The sequence below is a fragment of the Piliocolobus tephrosceles genome, chromosome 9 (assembly GCF_002776525.5).
Source record: "Piliocolobus tephrosceles isolate RC106 chromosome 9, ASM277652v3, whole genome shotgun sequence".
In the NCBI taxonomy this organism is placed as follows: domain Eukaryota; kingdom Metazoa; phylum Chordata; class Mammalia; order Primates; family Cercopithecidae; genus Piliocolobus; species Piliocolobus tephrosceles.
In genome coordinates, this window is record NC_045442.1 from 40,279,499 (window position 1) to 40,301,438 (window position 21,940).

General features: G+C 41.6%; 1 protein-coding gene across 2 annotated transcripts in view; it reads left to right on the forward strand.

The window, feature by feature from the left end:
- MYOF (myoferlin) overlaps positions 1-21,940 on the forward strand; it is a 173,666-nt gene that overhangs the window by 74,320 nt on the left and 77,406 nt on the right. For both annotated transcript variants that reach the window (XM_023226269.1, XM_023226270.1), the window contains exons 8-19: positions 1,581-1,643; positions 1,727-1,777; positions 3,240-3,270; positions 3,803-3,918; positions 4,608-4,734; positions 6,642-6,745; positions 8,652-8,720; positions 8,815-8,858; positions 9,870-9,952; positions 12,767-12,805; positions 16,560-16,684; positions 17,784-17,900. In XM_023226269.1, coding sequence (XP_023082037.1) covers positions 1,581-1,643; positions 1,727-1,777; positions 3,240-3,270; positions 3,803-3,918; positions 4,608-4,734; positions 6,642-6,745; positions 8,652-8,720; positions 8,815-8,858; positions 9,870-9,952; positions 12,767-12,805; positions 16,560-16,684; positions 17,784-17,900 — 969 coding nt within the window. The remainder of the gene's footprint in view (positions 1-1,580; positions 1,644-1,726; positions 1,778-3,239; positions 3,271-3,802; positions 3,919-4,607; positions 4,735-6,641; positions 6,746-8,651; positions 8,721-8,814; positions 8,859-9,869; positions 9,953-12,766; positions 12,806-16,559; positions 16,685-17,783; positions 17,901-21,940) is intronic.

Consider the following 21,940-nt stretch of genomic DNA (forward strand, 5'->3'; position numbering starts at 1 on the left):
TCTGTCTTTAAAAAAAATAAAATCCTAGCCTGTATATATCTTTTTAACCAAATAATATTAAACTTATTATCACCAGTAATGGGAACAAAAATGATGTGGTGTCCTCAGGTGGTATAATGGAAGTAATCAACATCACCTGTGTCAAGTCTTGTCAAATGGCCAATTTGCATCCAACAGTGAGGAAACATTCACCCAAGTCTAGACTGTGGGATATTCCACAAAACAATGGGCATGGTGGCTCACACCTGTAATCCCAGTACTTTGGGAGGCCAAAGCAGGAAGATCACTTGAGGCCAGTAGTTCAAGACCAGCCCGAGCAACATAGTGAAACTTCATCTCTATTTAAAGAAGAAGAAGAAGCGAGGAAAAACACAAGAAACAAAGAAGGAAATAGCACTGTTCTATATAAAAAAGGAAGCTGAAGAGACTCAAAAACCAAATGCAATGTATGATTCTTGCATAGATCCTAGATTTCTTTGAAAAGCTAGTGTTTTTGTAGGGATGATTGGAAAAAATGTGAAAATTGTATGTTAGATGTTAAATTTCTTGGTTATGATAATGGTATTGCAATTATATAAGATGTCCTTGCTCTTAGGAGATGCATGTAAATGTATTTTGAAGGGGTGAAGTGTCATGATATCTAGAACTTTCTTACAAATAGTTCAGTTTGAAAAAGAGAAAGATAAAGCAAGTGTCCAAAAATGGAACAATTGGTGAACATAGGTGAAAGGTGGTATTTATTTTACCATTCTTTCAGCTTTCCTATAGATTACAAATATTCCTAAGTAAAAAGTTGGAGGAAAAAGTCTCAGTTGGAATAAATGCTCAATCTTTTTCTTTTAGGATTAACATTTATTAGCCTAACATGATTAAACCTCCTATATACCTAATATTCATATCCCAAGAATCAACCTTCTTAAAATTAGCTTTTACAATGTGGTCAATATTGACTTTGCTGAGGCACTAACTTAATTTAATGGGCAAAATTGTCTTTAAAGATGCTTTCTTGGAGTAAAATTAGAGTCACTAGACACTAATAGAGCTAAAGATATCAGAGAAATTTAAAACACACACCAGGTCATGCCAGCTGTAAGCAATTGTTTTAGTAAGCACTGCAACATGAAGTCACCTTGGATCTTTTTTCCTCTTTTTTTTTTTTTTTAAGATGACTTCTCACTATATTGCCCTGGCTGACCTTGAACTCCTGGGCTCAAGCACTCCTCTCAGCCTCCTGAGTGTTGGGATTACAGGGGTGTACCCCCATACCTGCTTAGGCTTGGATCTTTACATCATTTAGCCTTTAGATATCTAGTCCCAGGTGAACAATTTTATTTAGTTAACTAAATGCTGTATTTGTTATTTACTCCTTTCTCCTTCTTCCAACATGAAGAAGTGGGTTTACCATGAAGCTTAAACTCCAGGGCTTAAACTCCAGGCCTTGTCATGTGTTCACATGGTCAAAACTAATTTTGAATTTGTGTTTTGTATTTTTTAGGAGGGCCCCCAAAATTGTAGCATCAGATCCCACTAAATCCAAATCCCCTGTTAACATTTAAACATCTGCTCTATTGTTTTGGCAGTTGCTTTTCTACAATGTCAACATGACCCCTTCTGAATTGATGGATGAGATCATCAGCATCCGGGTAAGGGTCAGCCAGTAGGAAGGTACTGCTCCCTCACTGCCAGGCAAAGCCAGTCATTTCTTCACTACTCTTCTTTCTTGCAGGTTTATAATTCTCACTCTCTGCGGGCAGATTGTCTGATGGGGGAATTTAAGGTGGGTGACAACAGTCTGCTTCATTCAACTTACAGAAAGATGAGAACTTTCATAATAGAAATGTGATTCCTGTGTACCCATCTTGGTGGCATCTTGGGAATGTGTAAGGGTGCAGCATGATGACGCTTGCTGAAAGCTGCCTGGGGCTTGTCTATTTCCAAAGTGTAACACTGAACAGAGCTCTCAAAGTAAGATGTCCTGAAGCTGCCATATCAGGGCCCTTCCCAGGGTTGTATCTGTAGATGGAAGCAAATCCACTGCCACAGAGGGAAGGGGTGTTGACCATGGCAAGAAACCCACCATCCATCTCCACATACTGGGGGCCCCAGAGCTCCATCTGTAAAGCCAATTATGATAAATCCAGAGTGTGAAAGGAAAGCCAAACAAGGCAAGATATTCAGGGTGTTTCACTTTTTTTTTTTTTTTTTTTTTTTTTTTTTTGAGACGGAGTCTCGCTCTGTCGCCCAGGCTGGAGTGCAGTGGCCGGATCTCAGCTCACTGCAAGCTCCGCCTCCCGAGTTTACGCCATTCTCCTGCCTCAGCCTCCGGAGTAGCTGGAACTACAGGCGCCGCCACCTCGCCCGGGCTAGTTTTTTGTATTTTTAGTAGAGACGGGGTTTCACCATGTTAGCCAGGATGGTCTTGATCTCCTGACCTCGTGATCCGCCCGTCTCGGCCTCCCAAAGTGCTGGGATTACAGGCTTGAGCCACCGTGCCCGGCCTCAGGGTGTTTCTCTAAGTAACTCTCACTGGAATGAAAGGACAAATTCTTAGCTGGCTTCTTCCCAGCAATTCTATGTGAAATAGGCTGCCTCTCCAAGAAAGGAGCTCTAGTCACTAGAAGTCCTAGAGGATGATCTGGGTCAGGCAGACCTGTGTTCATACCCAGTCTGCCACCGAGTAGCCACATGTCCCAGAGGAACTCAATCTCTCTGATCCTTAGTTTCTTCATCTGTAAAATGAGGTGATTGAGAAAATTAAATGAGATGGTATGTGTAAAGCAACTAGCACAGTACCTGGCACATTGAAGTGCACAATCAATGGTTATATTAATAGTAGCATTAGCTGGAGGAGGAGGAGGAAGAGGAGGAGAATTGGACAGGAAACTGGGCCAGGTGAATTTCTGTAGGATGACCAATGGTCCTACTTTGCCTGGGACTTTAGTGGTAAAATTGAGAATAACCCAGGCAGACTGGGACATATTGGTCACTTTGCTTCCGTGGTCTCTTCCAGCCCTAAGACTAGCTCATTCATTCAATAGTGATTTACTAAGAGTCTTCCATGTGCCACACATCAGACAAGGCACTGGGGATACAGAGAGGATAAGATGGAAATGTTGGGTCTCAAGGAAATTTAAGTGTAATCAAAATATGATATTGAAATAGAATAATGATGGCTTCTTTAAAGTGACTAGACTGATTTTAAAATCTACTTAGACTACTTTCGATTATTGTTTTCCCAGATTGATGTTGGATTTGTTTATGATGAACCTGGTAAGTAATATTCTCCCATCAATTTGAAGTCTTAAATTCAGTCCTTCTAACTCTGAAGATGATTCCAGGAATCAAGACAATCTGGGGGATCAAAGAATTAAAGGAATTTTTAAAAAATATTAGGGAGATCCACCCGTCTCGGCCTCCCAAAAAAAAAAAAAATATATTAGGGAGAAGAGAGGATGCTTAGTGGGAATAAGTAACAGTAGCTTAGTACAAATGTCTAATTTTTTATCTTAACATTCAAAATAGATGATTTCTATGTTTCGTGAGGATATTTTGACCTTATCAAAATTAAATTATAAAACTAGTTGGTACAGCTTAGTCTTGTTTGTTACATGAGGACAGAATGGTGGGGGTGGGGTACAGGGAGAGTAAAAAACAAGACATGAAAGTGGAGACTCATCTGGGGAATTTGGTGTGTCATGAGGAGGCTTCCAAGAAAATGCAGTTTATCTTATGGCAGAGGAATCACAGACCTATCAGCATCTCTTTAGCATGTCCCTTTCCTTTTACTCCTTCTCTATTTTAGGCCATGCTGTCATGAGAAAGTGGCTTCTTCTCAATGACCCGGAAGATACCAGTTCAGGTTCTAAAGGTTATATGAAAGTCAGCATGTTTGTCCTGGGAACCGGAGATGAGCCTCCTGTGAGTCCCTACATTCTCTACTTTCTACACTTCTCACTAAAAAAGAAGACCAAGAGTTAAGCCTGTGGGCATGGGTAATTGTGAAATGGAGCACAGCTTGCCGTCAGTACCCTCTGATTGCCCCTGTTCTTCAAAAGCTCTTCTTTTCTTCATCATGGAATTATCATTCTAGCTTGCTGAGACTCCTATCTGGTGTCTGAGTGAGCGTTTAATTGAGAAAAGATGCATGTGTTTTTACAATGTCCTTGCATCGTTAGAAAGACTGCTTTTATCTAGAAAGCATGACTTACTTGCAGAATTAAGCATTGCTACCTAAATGGTTAGTGATTATTCTAGGAAACTGGGCGGCAAACTGCAGAATAGTAAGTGGCCAGAGAGAAGTTGAAGGGACATCAGGAACACACACACACACACTCTCTCTCTCTCTCTCTCTCTCTCTCTCACTCACTCTCACTATTTGGTGCTCATAAAATGACAGAAAGATACAAAAAAATATGAGCATTGATTTTGTGGTGCAGTTTTGAGGTTGAAGGAAAACTGGTGGCTGATGGCAGGTTGACCTCTTAAGCCCCAAACACAGGAAATCCTAATGGAAACAATTCTGAATGGTTTCATTTTATAAGCATTCATTTGGCTTTTTCCAAGTGCTGCTTTTCTGTATGTGTAATTTAAATCATGTGCCCCAATAGCCTGAGAGACGAGATCGTGATAATGACAGTGACGATGTGGAGAGTAATTTGTTACTCCCTGCTGGCATCGCCCTCCGGTGGGTGACCTTCTTGCTGAAAATCTACCGAGCTGAAGACATTCCCCAGAGTATGTACAGATTTAATCTTGCCCCAGAATTGTCAGTTATCTACGTGATGAGATGTGTTAAAATCAAACTCTAATAGTGATTGGTGTCCCTATCGTATGTTTTTCTTCTGAAAGGGTTTCATGGGCTTATTTTCATTCTCTCAGGTCCCGTTGAAAGCTACCTGAGCAGGCTCATGGCACAGCCAGTTGGTTGCTGATCGTGTTCCTTGTTGAGTACCTGCCTTTGGCCCATTTGGCTCTCTCTCTTTTTCTATCAATGTTCTATATCTTCTCTTTGTTCTAGAGGATGCTAAAGAGACATGAGCAGTCAGCACTTCCAACCCCTTTCATCCCAAATGAAAATGTGAACTGTTATCAAATCAAGGTGTTTGCTGTCCAGCTATAAAAAAAAAAATAGCTGAAATTAGCTGGGCGTGGTGGCGGGTGCCTGTAATCCCAGTTACCTGCGAGGCTGAGGCATGAGAATCACTTGAACCCAGGAGGCGGAGGTTGCAGTGAGTCACGCCACTGCACTCAAGCCTGGGCAACAGAGCAAAACTCCATCTCAAAAAAAAAAAAAAAAAAGTACTGAGCAAAGGGTAGTAACATCCCGATGACTAGAAGTCTGCCACTATTGTGTTATGAAATATATTCAGCAAGAGACTGGATACATTTAAGGGATCGCTTCTAGTGATCCCATTTATAGGAACTAGTCTGGTTATCCCTCTATCACGGCTGATGGCCCAGCCTCCTATCTGCCTTGCTGGGCCTGTCTGGTTCCTGCTGGGCTCTGGGATATGGGATCCTTCTCCAAGTCCCCAGGAGGCTGCACCCACTAGACAGGCCATGGGTCTCTTCAGGATTTGCTGCTTTTCTTGGGAATCCTTTTCCACTTTTAAGATCGTATGGTCTTAAAAGATGGTATTGTAGGACCTCCCAATACCCACCTTTCTCTCAAAAATGTGTCAAATGGGCCGGATGCAGTGGCTTATGACTATAATCCCAGCACTTTGGAAGGCCAAGGTAGGAGGATTGCTTGAGGCAAGGAGTTCAAGACCAGCCTGAGCAACATAGCAAGACCTCTGTCTCTATTTTTTTTAAAAGAAGAAAGAAATACATAAAATGAAGTAAATAAATTAAAATCCTGATCTCTATTTACTTTTTAGCTTAACCATAGATTGTAGTTAAGTGTATTATTTGTGATTGTGCCAAATTTTCTTGAATTTCTCTGAAAAAGACTAGGACTAGATCATTTTGACCTATAGTACATTTCTCCCGATTGAAAGCAGGCCTGAGTTTGAGAATCATCTCTTATTCTCACTGAATGAAATGTGTTGTATTTTTTCCCTCCATAAAGATCAAGTCTTTTTTTTTTTTTTTTTTTTTGAGATAGTCTCACTGTCACCCAGGCTGGAGGCTGGCATATACTGGCTTGATCTTCGCTAACTGCAAGATTCAAGTGATTCTCGTGCCTCAGCCTCCCAAGTGGCTGGGATTACAGGCATGTGCCACCACACCTGGCTAATTTTGTTTGTTTGTTTTGAGACTGAGTCTTGCTCTGTCACCAGGCTGGACTGCAGTGGCGTGATCTTGGCTCACTGCAATCTCCACCTCCCAGGTTCAAGCAATTCTCCTGCCTCAGCCTCCCGAGCAGCTGGGATTACAAGCGTGTACCACCACACCCAGCTAATTTTTGTATTTTCAGTAGAGAAGGGGTTTCACCATGTTGGCCAGGATGGCCTCGATCTTCTGACCTTGCAATCCGCCTGCCTTGGCTTCTCAAAGTGCTGGGATTACAGGCATGAGCCACTGCGCCTAGCCTGTTGCAACTATTTTGATGTATAAGAGAACTTTAAAAATTTTGCCAAATTTCTGCTGTTTTTAAGAGAATTGAATTTCATTTCTGCTGTATAACTATTACCTTCCAGTGGATGATGCCTTCTCACAGACAGTAAAGGAAATATTTGGAGGCAATGCAGATAAGAAAAATCTCGTGGATCCTTTTGTAGAAGTTTCCTTTGCCGGAAAAAAGGTTGGTACATGATCTAAATGCAGATGCTGTAAGAATAAATATTTAAAACCACTGTGCTTTCCTTGGAGTGAATTCCTACTTACTCTTTGTTAAAATAGCCCCCTGATGAGCCGGGCACTCTGCGGGAACACAGATTATCTGAGTCTGAACACGCCAGACTTCTCCACAGGTTTATTTTGGAGTGGAAAGTATGCAGAACACAAATTAGAAAATTCAGTCTTTTGAGAGATTAACATAGGGAAGGCTACCACTGAATTTCTGGAACTGCTTTTCAGGTCCAAACATTATCTTAACCTTAGGCAAGCTCTCTGGCCAGCCACACCCATCCCTGGTAAATGCTGTAGGACAGAGACCGCCCCCCTCCAGTGCCCGGCTGCCTCCTCCTGTCATGTTTCTCACCTTCCATGCCCCAGTGAACTGTTGACACCAGAGAATGGGTCAGGGAAGCCCCATTCCACTCCCCTGAAAAAAATCTGGGACACTCTTGGCGTAGGGGCAGCTACGACCACCACTTCCACCTACAGAGATGGTCAAAGATTGGAGAGTTGAGAGTTGAGTGAGATTCTACAGTAGAATAATTGCACATCATGGACAGTTGTAGACAAAAAGAACTTGTATCTTTTATGTGTTTGAACCATGTAATTAAGCAAAATTCAGCAAACCACATACACACACATATGACTGATGCTTTTTTCTAAAAGATTCAGTGGCTGTGGTGGAAGAGCCTTCAGCTCTGGGGCAAAATGAGTCCTGAATTCAGGCTTTACCCCACTTCATAGGCAGACAAATGGCTTACCCTCTGAGTTTCCATTTCCTGCACTATAAAGGGAGGTAATAATAATCACATAGGAATATTGAGAGATTTGACTCATTCAAAAAGTCATTAAGTACCAGCTTCTGTTCCATGTGCTGGGATATAGAAATGAACATATGGGAATAGAAGAGACAATAAACAAGCAAACAAATGAAATAATTTTAAATGGTGCCCAGTACTATAAAGAAAACAAAGCAGGGACAAGAAGCGATTGGTGCAGGGGAGGAGTGTTTATCCAGGTTATCAGGTGAGGCCCCTTGCGAAAGTGACAGTTGAACAGAGGCCTGGATATGCAGAGACCAGGAGAAGGAGGCATCCAGGCAGGGGGAAGGGTGATGGAATAGCCCCAGAGAGGAAAATGTTAGCAGGGAAGGCCTGCCCGTGTGGCTGCCATGGAGCCAGCAAGGGGGAAAACTAGGAAGGAGGTCAGAGAGAAATAGGGTTGGAACAGTAGGGCTTCATCAGCGCAGGGAAGGATCGGGGCTTTATTTGAAGTATACTTTGAGGGCCCCCTGAAGACGTTACACAGAGAAGTGACATGAAAGTCAGAAAGCAAGAGAGGGTGTAGAGTTCCAGATAGGAGACAACCGCAGGCATCCTGGGTAGAAACGTTTCAGGATTGGCTTGAAGACGGAAGTGTCAGGGTGTGGCTGTTTCTGGTTCTGAGCCTGACCACCTGAATGAAGAGTGATGGAAAGACTGGAACAAGAGCCAATTTGGGGTAGGGGACAGGGAGGCTGGTGGGAAGGATCAAAAGATCTGTCTGGATGTGTTAATGGTAGATGCTTCCCAAGTGGTATATAACAAATGCTCTATCAACCTTATCTTTTGCTTTGTTACATTAATCTAATGTTAGAAGTCTGACAACTGAAAACTAATGAAAAAATGGTTAAAAACAAGTTCCTGGTGCGTTGAAACAGCAATGATTAATGTTAAACCCATTTCATATTTTACAAATCATCAAGAAAAAGTTCAACCAGGTTCTTAAGTATGTAAGTAAACTGCTAAAGTCATAATCTAGTATGCATAGATTATAAACTTTTAGAACTTAGAAACTTGAAAACCTACACTTTTGCTTTGGTGATTTTGCAGGTTTGTACAAACATAATTGAGAAAAATGCAAACCCAGAGTGGAATCAGGTTGTCAATCTTCAGATCAAGGTTTGACTTTCTTTTTTTTCAGAAAAAGTAAGAGTACTTGAATAATTACTAAATCCTTAAGAAATAACTACTTTTTTCTGTTTCATTTTTATAGTTTCCTTCAGTGTGTGAAAAAATAAAACTAACAATATATGACTGGTGAGTGGAAAATAGATACGTGTCTAATTCAGCATAAAAGAATTAAACATTTGAATATTATGAAACATTACTCTGGATGGTTTCTTTTTTTGGTATTTTGCTTTCCTTCCAGAGGAAAGGATAAATTGCTCCTGGAAGTGGGTGTTTTCTTAAAACAAAATTTAATAATAGTGAGTGCTATTGCAAAAAAAGCTTTGACTATTTCGATTCAACTGCTCATAAACAAAAGAAGGGGAACGTGCTCTGAAAATGCCCCAAGATAAGAAATCAGGGATTTAAATATCATTAGGCTGTCCAGAATAGACTTCAGAAATACATCAAGCATTTCTTGGGAAGAATCACCAAAACATTCTGAGAGCAATTTATTGTTATTGTTAAAAAAGAAAATGGTAAAACTACCTCGATGAAGGCAAAGAAAAGTCCTTGAAATGTTCTGATGGAATTTTTACTAGACCTGCCTCCTAGCACTGATTGGCCATAACAAGACCGTTCTTGGAATGTTCTAGTTGGATGTAGCATTCAGCAGGCACCCTTAGCTCTCTGAAAGTGGAAACATGACAAGTGTCATTACCATCATCATCATGATTGTAATTATGTAATCTGCCTATAAGTGATTAATTCATTTTATGACAGTGGTATTGAGTATAGCCATAGGCACATCCCTTGGCCTCTGTGTACAATTGCAATTTCATAACTTCAGAATAAATTACCTCACAAGATCGGTGTTTCTAAAGGGTGGTTGGAAGACCATCTCTATCAGAATCAATTGGGTTATACTTATAAATGCAAACTCTTGGTCCCCACAGTAGGCTTATTGAATTAAAAATGTGGACAGAAGATGAGGGTGAGAAGTCTCCAGTTGATTACTAAGTACAACTAAGTTTGAGGCCCACTGGGCTTGATTATTTCTGAAGTCTGGGGTATTTTCCAGTTCTAAATTTTTTTAATTGTTAAAATGACATATCTTCGTAGATGGAGCTCTTAACCTATTATTATTATTTTTTTACATAGGGACCGTCTTACTAAAAATGATGTAGTTGGAACAACATATCTACACCTCTCTAAAATTGCTGCCTCTGGTGGGGAAGTGGAAGGTAAGTCACTCAACAGATCTAGAGCAAGACTGGATACAAAACTTCTGGAGAAAAAAATAAACAGTAGGTTTGGTTTCTTAGAAGCCAAATGTGATGAACCTAGTGAAGCATTTCAATGATGTTTTGGTGATGGCCTGCAAAACAATTAATAATTGAAGTATGTAAGTAAACTGCTAAAGTCATAATCCAGTATGCATAGATTATAAACTTTTAGGAAAAATGAAATTTACAGTTTGAAGATTTTCAGCTTTCTTGCTCCCATCCAAAACTTCTTTCCCAATAGCGGTTTTATGAAATTTTTGTGTCAATACAGAGAGCTACCACCTTATTTTTTAGAGTGGCATTGACCCAAGTCCACCCAAATATACAATAATACTCCCTTCTCAACTGAGTCCCTTGGCAGGAACAGTAAGGTCAGATGCCAATGAGCCATGTAATCCTCACTCCCTAAGACAGTGTGTATTAGGCCTTCATTCTCACAAGCACTGATAGCCAACACATTGTTTTTTCTGTAGTTTTCCTAACACTTTTCTTGAGAACTACTTGGCTATACCTGGCATTATGGTTTTGTGCATATATGCCAGAAATTTTAACAGGGAATGAAGGAAAGAGGTTAAGATGATAAGAGAAAAAATTAATGTTAACACAGTAATACCAACAGCTTGCTTATTTATTTATTTTTTGAGATGAAGTCTCACTCTGACACCCAGGCTAGAGTGCAGTGGCATGATCTCAGCTCACTGCAACCTCTGCCTCCCAGGTTCAAGCAATTCTTCTGCATCAGCCTCCCAAGTAGCTGGGACTACAGGTGCCTGCCACCAAGCCCAGCTAATTTTTGTATTTTTAGTAGAGACAGAGTTTTACCGTGTTGGCCAGGATGGTCTCCATCTCCTGACCTCGTGATCCACCTGCCTCGGCCTCCCAAAGTGCTGGGATTACAGGCGTGAGCCACTATGCCCGGCCCAGCGGCTTATTTTTTGTGACCAAAACAAAAATTATTGTAATTGCCAATAGATTAAACATATTGAGAGATTAAACACAGGAAACAAAGTGAGAGACTTTGAGACAAAATTTTGTCTTGGGGAACCCAAGGTTCCTCTCAACCTTATCTTGTTTAAGGTCTTTTATAGGTTTTGAAAAAACGTTGTTAAAAGCAATGGATAACATAAATAAGAACCTGGTTATTTTGTGTGTGTGTATATATATATATATATATAGTATTAGATATTAAAAGATGAAGCAGATATTAGAGATATGGTGAAGAACATATAGATTTCCTGTCTCCAGAAGGCGGGAAAAAAAATAAAGGCAATCAGAAGACAAGGTGGTGAACAGAGATATAGTACAAATATAAAGGTACATGGCTGGGCGTGGTGGCTCATGCCTATAATCCCAGCACTTTGGGAGGCCAAGACGGGCAGATTACTTGAGGTCAGGAGTTCGACACCAGGCTGGCCAACATGGTGAAACTCTGTCTCTACTAAAAATGCAAAAATTAGCTGGGCCTGGTGGTGGGGACCTGTAGTCCCAGTTAGGAAGCTGAGGCAGGAGAATCGCTTGAACCTGGTAAGTGGAGGTTGCAGTGAGCCGAAATTGCGCCACTGCACTCCAGCCTGGGCAACAGAGCAAGACTCCATCTCGAATGAATGAATGAATAAATAAATAGTTATATGTGGCATTATTTTAAGCAAATGGTAGAGGATAAGAAAGAGATTCCATCTGAATGTTCTCTGCTGATTAGCATAGTGATCATAACACTGGAGCTGCAATGAAGGAAATGTAATCACACCCCTTTCCTTTTCTCTGCAGAGAATAATATTTATATGATTGCTAGAATGTAAGCACTATTTATTTTGATTTTTGATTTTTAAAATTTAACCTATAACCAAAGCTCTGAACAAAGTGTAGATGTCATCACCCATTACAGTGTAAAAGTATGGAAGATAGAGATGAGAAGCCGAAGGAGGAAGGGGAGTGGAGGTAGGGCAGGGGTGCTAATAGCCTCTTCTCTTCCAGTCAGGAATCTCAATATGACTATAGATAAAATCATAAAGGTGACCATTACAGTAAATGAAAACCATGCTGGAACTATATGGGGGGAGGGTAAAGATGACTGAAATCCATTCATTATTCATGAGAAGCCATTAAATAATATCTAAAGATAATTATTCAGAAATAGTGGCATTTTTCTTAGTGACGTGTGGTAACATCCAGAAGAACTAAAAACAGAGATTGCTACAAGCAATTTTAGCTTCTGTCTCTGGGGCCTCTTATTGCAAGCCCTGCAGACCATGGGGTTACAGGGTCTTAAAATAACAATGAGCTGTCAACATCACCTTTCCCCCCACAAAGAAATAAACCATGCTTTCAATCAAATAATGTGCAATAAACTCCAGGCCTTTGCTTACATAGCCTAAGGCCACATTTACTTAGATTTTTTGATGTTGGTCCCAACTAAGCCATAAGATAAATAAATGTTTTATTAAAAACGTGAAATGCTGGTAACTTCACCAGGACCCCTCTGTCCCTGGGCAGCTAGCTCTTCTGCTTCCTGGCTTCCTTGGGGCTGGGTGAGATTGAGTTACTCATGTGTGGTGGTTCTGCCCGTTGTCACAAAATCAGGTGTCATTTTGCATTTAACCAATGAGAATTGTATGCATTACAAAAGGGTCATATGTGACTTGGGTCTGAATTTGGGATTTTTCTAGTGTTGCTAAATCACGTACCTGGCACTGGATTTGATTAATGTTTTCAATGTCTGTTTCATAATGCCTGTGTTTTTCTTGTTTAACCAGTCGTATTTTTACTATATAGATTTCTCATCTTCGGGAACTGGGGCTGCATCATATACAGGTTTATGCTTCGTAACTTTGCTTTCTGTTAGATCTTCCTAGCTAATGTTATCTTATTAAGAATATATTGATTGTCTTTAGAACTTTTTTTTGACATTTTGCTGTCTCAACATAGTTTCGCTAGAGTAATAATTTTTGTGTTAGTGCCGTATGGTTGTCCTGCATGGCTAAGTTTAAAAGAAATGTGCTAACCAGGCTTTGCTCCATGTCTCATGCTTTCAGCTAAATGCATACCATCATATTTGGCTTTATTGCAAATAATTGATTGTGAGATATAACATTTTCTGTTATCGTTTATGTTCAGTAGGTAGAGATATGGAGCACTAACTCAATTGTTCTGAAATTTATCAAGTAACTTTCCCCCAATATCAATGTGACTCTCTAGGTTGGAAAATACTGAACGTTTTTTAGTTTGCAACCTGAAGATCTTCCCCTCCCCCCAAAATGAGGGATCATAACACATCCTTTGGTTTGCACAGAACTTGTCATTTTTTGCAAGTTTGCTCAATCCTGTCACACACTTGACCATCACAACTCTCCTAGGGCAGATGTTTTTGTTCCCCTAATAGACGAAGACCCTGAGGTTTAGAGAGGTTCATTATCTGTCAGATAAGCATGATTCGCCCTGCCACAATAATCTCCCAGGATTGTCGTAAGAGAGGAAAGAGATATTGCATGTGGGAAAGCTTTGCAAACTCTGAAGCTGTGTGCAAATATAAGGTGATATCATGTAAATATGTAATTGACACATGCCCAGTTCTTATTTGCTTTAAACAATCTGTTTTATTATAATCACACTTTATATGAATATTAAGTAGTCCTCAGATTTGCAGTGAACTTGGCAGATGGGCAAGCACTTTATTCCTTTATTCATTTGTTTAACCAATCAATGAATATTTATGTAGTAGTATCACATGATAGAACCAGTAGTAGGTGTTTAGGAAATCAAAATACAACATACTTAAATCCTGCCACTCCCCCTGAAAAGTGATACTTTAGTCACAGAGATGTGCAGCTATGTAGGGTTCTAGAAACTAAAATATACAGTAATTATTTGTAGGAATCCAAAACATGAAGGGGATTCAAAAAGCTAAAGGAGGCAAGTAAAATATTGTTGGAAAGTGGGTTGTAGCTAGGTCAGAGGAAATCCTTGATGGCAGGCTAAAGGTTTTTTATTTTATTTTGTATAGGCTTTTCAGCAAGGACATTGGGAAGTTTGATGTGACCACAGTGCATTAAACGGATTAGGAAACTTTGGAGGCAGGAAGAAACTTAGCTTATGAGAGAATGGGTTTTCTTTCTTTTTTCTTTTCCTTTTTTTTCTGAGACGGAGTTTTGCTCAAGTCGCCTAGCCTGGAGTGCAATGGCATGATCTTGGTTCACTGCAACCTCCAACTCCTGGATTCAAGTGATTCTCCTGGCTCAGCCTCCCTAGTAGCTGGAATTACAGGCACCTGCCACCATGCCTGGCTAATTTTGTGTGTGTGTGTGTGTGTATTTTTAGTAGAGACGGGGTTTCACCATGTTGGCCAGGCTGGTCTCGAACTCCTGAACCTCAGGTGATCCTCCTGCCTCGGCCTCCCAAAGTACTGGGATTACAGGTGTGAGCCACTGTGCCTGGCCTAGAGAATGGGTTTTCCCAGGAGACTACGCTACGATGTGAGCACATAGAAGGAAGATTCCTTCTGTTAATGCACAATGAAACAAGTCAAAGGGGTAACATACCAGAAAAGAGATTTGTTGGACAAAAATAATTAAGCCCCTGGCATTAAGCTGATATGCAGTGGATCATTCTCAACAATTTGTGTTTCAATCCCTGGGGATCTTTAACAAAAAGCAAATACACATGACAGCACAGTCACTCATGGGAACCAGGTAGAGGAGAGGTGAGGTTAGACCAAAGGAATGGATGGGGTAGTAGAGGATATCCTTTTCTGAGCTTTGAAACTCAAGGTCTGGAGTTAAATCTGCCAGTCTGAGGGACTTTTGACAGTCGCATCACTTCTGTAGGCTTTGGCTTGCCCATCCATAATGTGACATGACTGTGGTGCCATAGCTTAAACATCCATTCTTACTGGAATATTCTGTGATTCAACATCTTTCTCTCTCTTTTTTTTTTTAAAATCTTTTTTTGTGTGTGATTCAACTTCTAAAAATGACTTCCTTTCCTCTCTGTGAATCTCTGCTTTAATTCTCTGTTCTCACCCAACATCCCTCCACTAAAACAAAATATTTTAGCACACAGAAAGAAGTCCAAACCCTGCTTATTAGTGATCAATTAATCGTCTTTGCAATGTTCCATATGCCACAGTGGATAAAGCCAAGTCAATTTATATGCTCATGTATATAGTTATTCCTCCTGTTTATCTGTCTTCAAGATGATAACATGATTCAGAGAAATCTCTGTCGAAGAAACTGCTGGTCCCTCTTTGGGTTTCATAAGAGATTTCCAAACATGTGTGACATGTAGCATCCTAGGCTGTTACCAAGTCTCAACCTTAGGCTGCATATGCATTACTTTTGTACATTTTAAATGTTTCTTTTTTCTTGTTTTCTTTACTGAGATTGCTATTCAGCTCTTTTCTGCCTGTGTCCATGATTTCTATCTCCCCACAAATGTGTATACGCCCACTTAAACATGCAGAGAGCCTCACATAATGAAAATGATTGTTCAGTACATGTCTATAGGGTTAGGTAAATTATTTATTAATGGGCATCATTCTGATGACGCTGCTCCATATTTATCTTTCTCCCTTAGTTTTAAGCATATAGTTGGAAAGGGCCATAGATATGATCTGGTCAACCTCATCGATAACAGGAATTATCCTGAAAACATGCTGAAAGATAGGCTGAAGGCTTTGCCTCAACACTTCTTCTGATTGTCCCTAATGCAGCCTGTCCCATTGTTTGTCATTTCTAATTCACAGAAAGTTCTGCCTTATACAGAGTGAACCAAAGCTGATCTCCCTGTAACTCCCAGCAGTGGTCCTTACTCTGCTTCTGGAGACAAGTCCATCCCTCTCCCATATGGGGGCCATTCAGGCTACTGAAGGCATATTTCCCCAGCCTCACCCACAGTTTCCCCATTTTCAGCTATTTAATTATATTGTCCTCAGTGCCCTTTATTGAGAAGTTGTCTTGCTAAGACCAGGTAGCAGAAATAAGGAGCTTATCAGATGACCACCAGAGATAGAAAGGAATGAATGGGAATCTTCATGTCACTTACGAATATCACATGGTCTTACAACCACGGGCAGGCAGTTTATTAGTACATATAAAATTTAAAAATATCTTGTATTTTTAACAGCTTCTGCTAGAGTTATACTAACTACTGAAGATTAAATGACACTTTAGAGGAACAAATGAAGTTCATATAATATGTCATTTAAGTGACTTCCCAAAACAATATAATCTTTTGCCCCAATTGGCAATGGCATGTTTTATACAATGCCCATTATAAACTTGCAAAAAATGTGAAGGTCAACTTCAAAGTCTAATTGCTTTTTATTTAAATAGCATTGTATATTTATAAAAATAAGTTTACCTGCGCTATCCCCAAATGTTTTTATTTAATATTTTATGTAGCAATAAGAAAAGAGAACTACAGCAAGCCTCATGTGCTTACAACTTGCATTAATACAACTAACTCACAAAATGGAGGAAACTAGTCTCACCTAACTAACTAATAACTAATATTTATTTCAATAGATTGAATGTTAAAAGCCTAATACCTAATGATGATGTTTCTCTCTTAGTAAACACAGGAGAAACAGAGGTAGGCTTTGTTCCAACATTTGGACCTTGTTACCTGAATCTTTACGGAAGCCCCAGAGAGTACACAGGATTCCCAGACCCCTATGATGAGCTGAATACTGGAAAGGTTGGTTTCTCAATTAAGGTGGTTATGAATCAGCATTGGTTAATGTGACTATTTCTTCTTATAATGTCTGATCAAGTATTGCAGGATAGAAGTTTCATACTCCCTAAGACTTAGAATGCAAAGATAGGAAAAGATTGTGGAGATGATCTCACTGGGGGATGGCCAATGGCCATTTCCCCCAACTTCTATGCTCATGGTAGACATCAATAATCAATGCTGGCTCTCTTTCCTAATAAGCCCCTGTGCTGCCTTGGAATTCTTTTCAACATCATATTCCAGGAATTTACCAAGCACTAGGCAGTGACATGCTCCCTGAAACCCTTTATTACCCTTGATCTGATCAATCCTTTCATGTCATAGATGAAGACATGGAAACCCAGAGATGGGAAATGCTCTTTTTACTACAACAGAAGCCAAATGTCTTTTAGGTATCTCCAAGGCTCAAGAAAGGGACCAAGCTAGAGAGAAAAGGCCCTGAGAGGGGAAGGGTAAAAGACTGGCTGTGGAGATGGGGGCCCTCCCGTCCTTTCTAGAAGGTTCTATTGCCGGCACTGCTGGGTGTGGTGGGAGGAGTAGCCGCTCTTCATCCTCATGCTCAGCTGCACCCAGAACATCTTCCTCCTACATCTTCGTCCTTTACTTCCTGGCTATTCTGAGACTTGCCCTGGTTGCCAACACGGCAGCCTCGCTATTCTGAGAAGAGGAGAAAGGCAGCCAAGTTAACACAGAAAAATGCAGAGCTTCCCTGCTAAAGTACGGTGAAGGGAGACTTAGAGCCCCATCCACCTCCTACCTCCCAGGCTCCGCAACCTCCTTCTGGAGCTAGACCATGATTTGAAGGCCTCTGACCTTGGTCGTAGCTAAGATCTTTTTCAGCCCTGGCATCCCAAGGCGCTCTTTGAGATCTGTCCTAAAGCCAGTGGCTCTTCTTTCAAACACCAGAGACCTGAATCCAGCTGGGAGAGTTGCCAACTGATTCATTTTGAAAGTTAGGGCCATGGGAAGGAGAAACTTTTTGCAGTTGTATTAGCCTGACTAGAGACACAATTCTTTTTGCTGTTGCTACCTAGAGGAATAATCCTGGATTATTGCCTTTCAGGGGGAAGGAGTTGCCTACAGAGGCAGGATCTTGGTTGAATTAGTCACTTTTCTTGAGAAGACACCACCAGATAAAAAGCTTGAGCCCATTGCAAATGATGACCTGCTGGTTGTTGAGGTAAATGTTAGAGTGTGAATAATGCATGGTATAGAAAAGGAGACCTCCAGGGACTGAAGGGGTAGATGGGGGTGTTGGAAGGCAACCCAACTCACAATGAACGCACTCATCTGGATGTTTCTACAACAGCCCTATGAGGATTGCTTCATCCTTTGAGATGTTAATACCCTATTGAAAACTGGCAAGAGCACTGATACGGTTTTTGCACAAACTGAATGACCTGTTTGCTAACTGGTGTTGGGGGTCATGGGGAAGTGGCCGTAACAGTCACTTCTTGCTGGCACCAAGAGCTTTAGGTGCCACCACTACTCATTTCCATTTTCAGAGGTGGCTGGTGGGCCTCAGGCTTCCCAGCACGGGAGGGCAGGTGTGCTGAGGGCTCATATTGCAATGGCTGTGAACCCTACTTCCTCCTTGAAGACGGGAAATCTTCCCAGTTGACTTCCCCAACCATTTCTGAGAATCCAGATCGATGTCCGTGTGTTGCACAAATCTGAATCGTTTGCCAGCACAGCCAGCTCATGGATACCCCTCTGTCTGCGGCCCTCCTTGCTGGGTTGCAAATCACCACCAGCCCCCCAGCTGCCCCAGGCTGCTGTCACCCTCTGTTCCAAGCACACAGGATAGGCCCTGCCCTGATTTCCCCACTTTACAGCAGAAACCAAACAGCAACTTTTAAAAAGCTTTCACTTTCAGTTTTTGGGATAAGAATAAGAAAATACAGTAAAACGGGTGACAATGTGGTTGCAAAATGTGGCTATTTTCAAAGCTCATGGGGTCAGGCTGGTGTTCTGGGTCCCTGACAGTCAGCTTTCCTGTCTATTCACAGCCTGTCTCCTTGTGGCAGGACTGGGTTCTCCATGCTCTCCCCAAACTCCCGTGGTGCCCAGAACACATCTTCATGTGAGTCCAGGCCCAACTGCCATGAGTTCTCCAGCGAGCCTGGGCCTTTTCCCTCTAGTCATCCGATGTCTGCCTGTTGCATCAGCTCCCTTTGCAGGATGATTGACAGGGATAATAGCCATGCCCTTTAACAGAAACTATCCCTTCTTCCCCAGAGCAATATGGCCTTGCTCATTGACTCCAGAAGACAGCTATATCAGGAGGTTAGCATCCAAAGCAGTCTTCTGGATTCCCCAGGCTTCACATGTTTGAAACATCCGTGGTCCAGTGCTTGAGCTGTACTAATTTCATTCCTGTCTCCTCCTTTGAGAGGAAAGGAGCAGGCTCCTGAGACTGCCCTCTCTCCACCCCACAGCCTCAGGAAGGAACCTAGCATCGCCACAGCAGCAAGCCACGGGGTATCCGTGTAACTTCACACCAGGAAAAGAAATAGTTCTCCCCCATGAATTATTACAGCAAAGATGATCATTTGTTTTGTTTTTTTACTAGTTAAGGACAAAAGTCAATAAGGTCCTGGTCATAGTCTTTCTGTCTATTCCACCATATGATCCACTCCGAAGTCCAGGAATTACAATAGATCTTGAGGAAAAATTAAGAAAAGGAAAAAAAAAAAAGGGAGGGAGAGTGGGAAAAGGGGCTGTTTCCATGCTAGTTACAGCCAGGATCATGCAAGAGAATATCCAGAAACCACTTGGAGGCCTCCGTAGAGACACATGGTGGTTTTTGACTTGAGTAGTTATAGATTGGAGTTGGCTCTTGAAATGTTGGTTGGAATTCAGGGTTATGCACAAATGCCACCATGGACATTCAACCATTATGGTACCTCTTTATTTTGTTGCATCACCAGAATGTAATTTAAGTTCATGCAACTCCTCTTTGTTTTAAACAACTGTAGCTGCAGGGAGAAGTTCTTGAGAAAGAGACCCAAGAAAATATTTTAAAAATGCTTTATTAACTGGAGTGCAAAACAAAATTAGTTTCCTTCACTGCAAATAGTTAAACACATACAGGCAAAAAAGCCTATTTCATTAATTTAGTGTAAAAGCAAAAAAAAAAAAGTCAACAATATATATTGCCCATCAGTATATGTCAACAGAATAAAAGAAGAACTTTTTATTGACTGGTAAACAAAACAGAATTCATTTTCTTTGCTCTGAATAATTAAACACAGACAACAGAATAGCTCATCTTTTTAATTAAATAAATTTAATAAAATCAAAAGTGAAATGAAGCAAAAATTTTAAAAACCTAACAGCGTTACAGAATAGGAGAGAAACGGGGACTCTGAAGATGTAGCCACACTTCAAGCAACCAGGGTCCCCAGGAGAGAAATGAAATGAGCAGATCTGTGCACGTGCCAGAAGGACTGAATGAATGCAGTCAACCTACAACACGATCATGACCCTTGTCCGTCTTCAAAGGTCCTCTGTTCTGGGTGTTGTGTAGCTAACAAAACTTTTTGGTAAAGCTAAAGAGGCTGCAACAAACGGGCAACTTTGTTGCCAAAGAGCCAAGTGCTCCCCATCTTTCTAAAGCAGAACTGAGCTATTGCTCCCGGTGGGCCTGGTCAACAGAGGCTGCAGTGCAGGAGGGATGCAGCAGGTTCAGCCTGGCCACTTCCATAGTAAGAATCAGGCAGATAGAAGATCAAGTGTTGCTAACCCAGTGTTGTTCTAATACCTGCTGGCTTCTGGAACCTCTGCCCTGCCACTAAAGGACCCCATTTTTTTTTGGTCTCCAGGATCAAGAGTCTGTTGTTGGACCGCTTTCTCCCTGCTCCTCGTTCGCCAGTCTCCTTAGATGTGACTGAATGTATTTTGGGAGCATTGTATGCACTTGCATTCTCTCTCCTACTCAACTACAATCTCCTTGAGAGCTCTCATTGGCCTGGCCCACATTAAGGGCTCAAAAATATTGCTAGAAATAGCACCTTCAGTTTCTTCCAGCTGCGCCATCAGGTGTCAGCTCCCTTTAGTAGACACACCGAAGGTGGCATGCTGGGCAGTGTTCACTTGTACCTGATCTCCTTGTCACTGACCTTTAGTGTCCCATGCCTTGTGTGTCCACAGCCACTTTCAAGAACTCTTAGCTCTTATCGATATCTTGCTTGACAGAAATCACTTCCTTTTTGAAATCGACTGCTGAAACTTTATACCACCTTATCTACAAAGTGTACTAGTCACTGATGATCAGAAAGAGAGTCCCAAGGCCCTTAACCCCACCTAAGTCCAATAGACTACAACTTATATTCTTTTTTTTTTTTTTTTTTCTGAGACAGAGTTTTACTCTTGTTGCCTAGACTGGAGTGCAATGGTGTGATCTTGGCTCACTGAAACCTCCACCTCCTGGGTTCAAGTGATTTTCTTGCCTCAGCCTCCCGAGTAGCTGGGATTACTGGCACTTCTCATCATGCCCAGCTAATTTTTTGTATTTTTAGTAGAGATGGTGTTTCACCATGTAGGCCAGGCTGGTCTGGAACTCCTGACCTCAGGTGATCCACCCGCCTCGGCCCCCCAGTGCTGGGATTACAGGCGTGAGCCACCACACCCAGCCTAATTTATATTCTTTAATTTTATCATGTTGTAGGCAGGTCTTGTCCCAGACTCTGTTCTTCTCTGAATGGTGTTTGTTGTTCCTTCCCTGCTCTACCTATTTGTGCCCTGAGGGCAGAGAGGAAGTAGGAAAGGTCTGAGGGAGCAGCAGAATTCTCAGCTGCCTGAATCTTGGAGGGTAGCCTGGCTTTGGGGCAGGTGAGCAGATGGTGGGGGTGCTCCTCCTGGAGTCTTGGCTTGCCTGGTGATCCCGGGAGCTGCTCCGTCTTCAGCAGCTTGCTCACAGTGTATTCCCTCTCTTTTGGGAATTGTGCTGATGGCCAGAAGCCCAAACTATTGCTTTTAGGGCTCTGACTCTCCAGGGAGGGTCCTCTCAGGGATTCTGGGGTCATTTTGCAAGCTCTGCATGAGAGCATCCACAGAGTTCTAATGGAATCCTGGCCATGTGGAGGCCTGCAGGGCAGAGCCGGCCCAGCTGCAGTATCATCCCTGTAGTTCCCACCATACCTCCGAGCCTCCCCATGAACCTTCTCCATCCTGTGCAGCCCCTGGCTTAACAGATGGCTCCAGCTTAAATACCGGCCA